The sequence below is a fragment of the Urocampus carinirostris genome, chromosome 9, assembly GCF_059441175.1.
Source record: "Urocampus carinirostris isolate Australia breed hairy pipefish chromosome 9, RoL_Ucar_1.0, whole genome shotgun sequence".
Taxonomy (NCBI): Eukaryota; Metazoa; Chordata; class Actinopteri; order Syngnathiformes; family Syngnathidae; genus Urocampus; species Urocampus carinirostris.
The window spans coordinates 42,208,909-42,215,375 of NC_142357.1; the positions used below are offsets into that span (position 1 = coordinate 42,208,909).

Here is a 6,467-nt window from a genome sequence, read left to right on the forward strand (position 1 = left end):
TGAGTTTAAAACTCACACATGAATGTCACTGAGTATTATCACTCAGGAACTTATTTTCTACTGTTTTCTTCTCTAGCCACCTGTGTTAGCCTCTTGGTCTCATGCTCTGGCTTGCCACTAGCAGCTATTTTTATTGTTAGCTGCTCTGTAAATAAAGACAGCTTCATCCTTGAGTATCACTCTATTTCCACTGCTGGTCATGCAAGCGGATGTTGAAGAGTTCCGTGATTAAAGCATCTTCAACTACTTTTTTTCTACTTTTTCCTTCTCTAACCACTCATGTTAGACACTGGTCTGCAGGTTTGGGATTGCTGCGTTGGTCATTGTTAGCTGTTTTGTGATGCTTCGTGTTTCAGTGTCACTCACCTTCCATTGCTGCTCATGCAAGTGAAAGTCACTAAATACCATCATTGAGGATTCTGGCACTCTTAAATCCACTGATTCCTTCTTTAGCCACTAATGTTCACCTCTTTGCTGTAGGATAAGGCTCCTGGCTATTGTTATTTTGGGCTGCCCCTGTTTCGTCCTTCAGTGCCGCTTGCTTTCTACAGCTGGTCATGTAAGCAAACATTGACAGGTTCTGTGATTCAGGCATACATTTTTTTTTTCCATGGTTTTCTTCCCTTGCCATCATGTCAGCCACTTGGTTGCAGGCTTTGGCTCGCTGCTATTGCTCTTGTTAGCGGCTCCCGTTTCGTCCTTCAGTTTCACTTGTCTTCCAAAGCTGGTCATGCAAACAAACATTCAAAGTTCTGCTATTCCAGCCTTTTTGACTTTTTCCCACGGTTTCCTTCTCGAGCCACATGTCAGCCACTTGGCCGTAGGCTCCTGGCTTCTTTGTGTAAATAAAGCTTTATTTATCCTTCAGTGTCACTTGACATCCAAATATTCCAAAATATTACAAACGATAAGAGGTGGGCACCACGGCGGCACGGTGGTTGGCATGTGTGCGGCACAGTTCTGAGGTCATGGGTTCAAATCCAGCTACCAACCTTCCTGTGCGGAGTTTGCATGTTCTACCTGTGCTTGCGTGGGTTTCCTCCGGGCACTCCGGTTTCCTCCCACATTCCAAAAACATGCATGTCAGGTTAAATGGCCGGTCCAAATTGTCCCTAGGTGTGAATGAGCGAGCGAATTGTCTGTCCCTGTGTGTCCTGCGACTGGCTGGCAACCAGTTGAGGGTGTCCCCTGCCCACTGCCTGAAGATGACTGGGATGGGCTCCAGCACCCCCGTGACCCTACTGAGGATAAGCAGTGCAGATCATGGATGGATGAATAAGAGGTGGGAGTGACAATTACAATAAAGTATTTTTCAGATTCAGATATACTTTATTGTCATTCTTGTACACGTGTCTACAGAACGAAATGTCGATACATCTGACCCGTACAGTTTCCTTGAATGTACAAATATAAATAAATGTACTGAGTTAGAATATTGAAGTACTAATAATATGCTAAATAATTATAGCTATGTATAGTATTATACAGTAGTGCAAAGAGTGCAAGAGGAGCAGCTAACCAGATGTGCAAAATGGGCAGTCAGGTCAGGTAAACAAGTCAAAATAATATTCTAGATAAGAAGTAAACGTTTTAGAAAATATATACATTGAAAACTTTTAACTACATTTAGACGAATTGTTTCGAATCGGGTCTAAACTGCGTCACCAAAAACGAACTTCACTATGAAGTCACAAAACAAAAGACGATGACGTCACGGGAACCGGCGCAAACTGCTTCTAGGGCCTGCTGGGTCACGTGATAAGGGCGGAAACAGAAATCTCCCGCGTCCGCAGCCATTTACTCTTTCCTCGCTTCGCAGCGCCACTGGTGAGTCTGCCCTCTCCTCCGCTCCAGGCCGCCCCGTCGTCCAACCCTTAAATAGTAACTTATTTTATATAATTTAATGTCTAAAATAAACGCGGGTGTTGAAATAAACGCATACGGGCCGAAGAATTGAAGCTAGCCGTTTGTGTAACGGCTAGCCGGGTTAGCATGGCGTCAAAGAATGGCGCCCATGCTGCCTGCTAACGCGCTAACAAACGTTTCTTACATTCGCGTTTTCTTCGCTTTTATTTCACAACAAAAACTATCATTTATATGAAAAATAACACCACCGGGGGACTATAATTGTCATAAGTTATTGCAGTGTGAGCTAATTAGAGTCATATCTCTGCTTTTCGCTTCTTGGTTTCTTCAATTGTTCTTTATAAGTGCGCATGTGTCGTAATACTAGTAATCGATGTGCGTGTTTGCTAGTAATCGCTAGTGTTTTCGATCGCTTTTAAATTCCAATGTTGATGTCGGATTTTAACAATTGCGCATACTGAAAGTTAGCCAGGCCGGCGTGGAACATGCTAGAAATATAGCGCACAAAGGCGTCATTTCCGGAGCGTCTTCAATTGAAGAAAATCCAAAAATATATTCGAATTATGACTACGAATGTTCAGTCTGACTTGATCACAAAAGGCAGACGATCTTATTTTGATTTGATTACAATATCTGTAGTCATGGACACCAGATTTCACCTCCGATTTAAGCAATAAAGTTAACTTTATATGTAATATATTTTTATAATCGCAGTTAAAATTCTGACACAACTAATGAAACGATCTGCATTTATATAGCGCTTTTCAAGTCAATGACTTTCCAAAGCGCTTTACAATGTGCTCCACATTTCCCAATAGTGACCTTGCAGCCATGTAAGGCGCTAACCTGCTTATTGGGGGTTCAGTGTCTTACCCAAGGACACTTCGTCATGTAACGCGGACGAGCCGGGATTCGAACTGGGATCCCTTGATCCCAAGACGAGTGCTCTACCTCCTGAGCTGCTGCCGCCTCTAAGACACTCAGCCTGTATCTTTGTCAAGGCCTGTTCTACTTTTTTAAAAACTGCACACTCAGGCACCACGTCCTTATTTTATTTAAAGTATTTTGTCCTAGCATAACCTCCAATTTTCCCCTCGTATTATCCAATACCAGAAAAACATGGCACAGGCTCATAAATGTTTAGAGACAAAAATAAATGGTAAATGGTCTGCATTTATCCCGCTTTTCAAGTCAATGAAGACTTCTCAAAATGCTTTACAATCTTCTTCACACTCACCCATTCACCCGCCAATAGGGAGTCAGCCATGCAAGGCGCCTAGTTGCTTATAATAATTTTATTTTTCAGAATTGGGCTACTAACCATACTTTACTATTTTCTGATGGACATTAAGCTGTTAAGCCAGTCAATATCTGTCAACGGCTTAGATAAAGTGACGTATAAATGCATAATTGGCTAATTTATTTTCTGGTGTACTGTATTATATATTTTTGTACATGGAACATTCATAACTTGCCTTTTGTCTAGTAATGCTCACAATGCCTCCTCGGTTTTTCAGTTCTCTGCAGACATGTCTCTGGAAGAAAATGCTGCTGCTACATTCAAGGTTTGTTTAGTCTTTTTTTTTTTGTTTTCATGCTATGTAAGTGCAATTCATTCCAAATTAAGCTGCTTTTTTTTTCCACAGCTTGTGCTTGTGGGTGATGGAGGCACTGGTAAAACGACTTTTGTGAAGAGACATATTACAGGAGAGTTTGAAAAGAAGTATGTTGGTGAGTACTGTTGAAGGAAGACTTTTGTTTGTGTGAAATACAGGGGGCGCTTGTTACATTGCCGTTTGCTTAATTTGGATCATTGGATTTCTATTTATGGGGTATTAATTGGCAGTAGGGGTGGATGAGAGGGCAAAACTACTGATCTGTAAACTCTGGAAGAAACTGGAAAAAATCTACATGGTTAATCATTTTTTACAACCTGTAGTAATGCAACCCATCTCCTTGAAATATTATCATAATAGAACATATTCAATGACACTTAAATGCATTGCCTCGTGTTTTCAAACACGGGAGCGTTGCAGATCACAAAATGAGTCACAATAAGTCAGGAGTTTGGTTTGGTATATAAATAAGACCAGGCTTGTTTTTAATGCAAAACCTGCAGTTTCGGTCCTTTTGCCATTATGATATTTCAAAAATATGGAGTTTTTAGGGTTTGTGATTTGCATGAAGTTAGATTTCAACTACTACTGGGTTGTCTTGACACTTAAAAATGAGAAAAATCCCCGCATTTTATCAATCCTGGGTGAAATTGTGCAATAAAGTGCTTATTCGTTTTTATTTGACTCATTGAAGGTTTTTACACTCGGGTTGAATTAAGGCGCGTCCTTTTCTGAATCGGTCATGTGGTACACACGCTCCACGGCTCGCAATTTATGAACCACTCTTATAAATTACTCTGCACACGCTTCAGGTATTTGAACAGAGAAGCCCATCAGTACTGTTGTAGAAGACTGATTTTTTAGTATCCAAATCGTTTTATTTTAATATATGTTCTGATGGCGAGGTGGTACATTTTTCAAATGTATTTTGTTTTGTGGTGACATATCAGAGGCACTCCTGTAGGTGTTGTCTATATATAGCCAGTTCAATCTTTAATAAGAATCTCAATCTTTTCCCTCGTAGCTACTTTGGGCGTGGAAGTGCACCCGGTGACTTTTCACACTAATAGAGGAGCCATCAAGTTCAACGTTTGGGACACTGCTGGGCAGGAGAAGTTTGGGGGCCTGAGAGATGGCTACTACATCCAAGGTGAGTGTCGTTCTTGACATGCCATTGAAACCAGATGAAGAAAAACTACATTTTAAAGATGCCCCTCTCCTTTGCTTCCAGCCCAGTGCGCCATCATCATGTTTGACGTCACTTCCCGAGTCACGTACAAGAACGTGCCCAATTGGCATCGCGACCTGGTGCGCGTGTGCGAAAACATTCCCATCGTGCTCTGCGGGAACAAAGTCGACATCAAAGACAGGAAAGTCAAAGCCAAAAGCATCGTCTTTCACCGCAAGAAGAATCTCCAGGTAAGAAATACGGAAGACCTGGGGTATGACGACCTTTATGAGTCCGGGAGCACAGAGTTCAATTTATGGATAGTTGGCGATAGGAACCCGTTGTAATGCAAAGCTAATGCATTCTGAAGCCCTGGCACTCCCGGATAAAACCGTTAGGAAAGTAGTACTTTCCTACGTAGAAATAGATTGTCATAATAGTCTGTAGTTTGCAATAGTTTTTGATCTATGCAGCCCTTTGAGACTCTTTGTGATTAAGGGCTATACGAATAAACAGTACTTGACTTTTTGACTTAAGTGGAGTTGTGCATGGATGTGTAATAAAAACCAAACTTATTTGTCATGTCCTTAGGTAGCCCGGTTATTTATAATGACCCTAGTCGACAACTGGTTAAGGCCATGCAACTTGAGACTTTGGCCATTTGTATGGCCTCTACATTTTTCTTAATCTTCTCGAGCCGAGTTCCCATAATTTTGCTTCTCCCTTTAGCATCACTTCAAGCTATAGGACCATTAGTTAATAAATGCAGTGAAAATATACGACATGTTAATCCCTTGTTTATCGCCGGGATCCTGTTCCGTGTGTGTACTAGTCAAGTCATTTTTATTTGTATAGCCCTTAATCGCAAAGGGCTTCACAGGTTATTACAGACTATTTTTACTAAAACCCAAGGACAGGCCTTTTTTACAGGCTCACGTATTTGTGTTAGATGTATAAACTGCCACTGTATAGTGGAAAAGACTAAGTAGGGGTCGTATCCCGGATAGCCACTGTACTCTTGAAATTCCGACTCCTCTCTTTCCAGTACTACGATATTTCGGCCAAGAGCAACTACAACTTTGAGAAACCCTTCCTGTGGTTAGCAAAGAAACTGGCAGGCGATCCTAACATGGAATTTGTGGAAATGCCGGCTCTCGCCCCACCAGAGGTCACCATGGACCCTGCCATGGCTGCAAAATACGAGCTGGAGCTTCATGTAAGTGGGACAAAACACTTGATTTTTTTTCGTAGCCCCGATGATTATACTTACCCTCGTACCTTTCGGCGCAGGTGGCATCGAATACGGCACTCCCAGACGAAGACGACGACCTTTAACCTGCTCCCCGGCCAGCTCTCCTCTCCTTTCCCCCTCTGTGAAAGTCGACTCGTTGGAATTTTGCCCCATAACTGTAAAACCTTTCAGATTTTTTTTTTTTTTTTTAAATATTATTTTTGGAACTTTTGTTTTAAGGCGCATTTTGGAGAAAACAACCCCAATTCTTTTTGGACAACGTTGCTGTTCTATTTCAATGTATAGACACCCTCCACCTTAGTCTCATCAGCATCTGGACACGCTTCTCTGACTCGACGCAGTGCTCGCGACGTTACCGAACGGTGTGTTGGAAGTGCTAAGGGGGAGGAAATTTCAATAAAGATGTACTCGAACCCTGGTGAGAATTGAGTGGGCCGTTAACACTTTTGGGAAAGAAGTCCGGTATTGCCTCAGTTTTATTTTGTAGGAAATTAAAAGTGCGGAAGATGTATTCTGTTGGCATCACCTTGTCTCCTCTTAACTAAAATAAAAAAGAAAAGTAGAA

At 41.8% G+C, this 6,467-nt stretch overlaps 1 protein-coding gene across 2 annotated transcripts; it reads left to right on the top strand.

Moving 5' to 3' along the window:
• Positions 1 to 1,729: 1,729 nt before the first annotated feature.
• Positions 1,730 to 6,467, top strand: ran (RAN, member RAS oncogene family). 2 transcript variants are annotated; one of them, XM_088343940.1, is made up of 7 exons: positions 1,730 to 1,827; positions 3,384 to 3,431; positions 3,513 to 3,597; positions 4,507 to 4,632; positions 4,714 to 4,901; positions 5,696 to 5,866; positions 5,941 to 6,467. In XM_088343940.1, exons 2-7 carry the CDS (start codon positions 3,396 to 3,398, stop codon positions 5,983 to 5,985), a joined length of 651 nt encoding a protein of 216 aa, XP_088200066.1. In that variant the 5' UTR covers positions 1,730 to 1,827; positions 3,384 to 3,395; the 3' UTR covers positions 5,986 to 6,467. The 2 variants fall into 2 exon arrangements, with proteins under 2 accessions (XP_088200066.1, XP_088200067.1); XM_088343941.1 differs by having other exon boundaries at positions 1,784 to 1,881.

Coding starts and splice junctions, on each gene's coding strand:
- ran (XM_088343940.1), top strand. CDS start 3,396: ATGTCTCTGGAAGAAAATGCTGCTGCTACATTCAAG. Junction 4,633..4,713: donor AGATGGCTACTACATCCAAG/GTGAGTGTCGTT, acceptor CTTTGCTTCCAG/CCCAGTGCGCCATCATCATG. Junction 5,867..5,940: donor AATACGAGCTGGAGCTTCAT/GTAAGTGGGACA, acceptor CTTTCGGCGCAG/GTGGCATCGAATACGGCACT.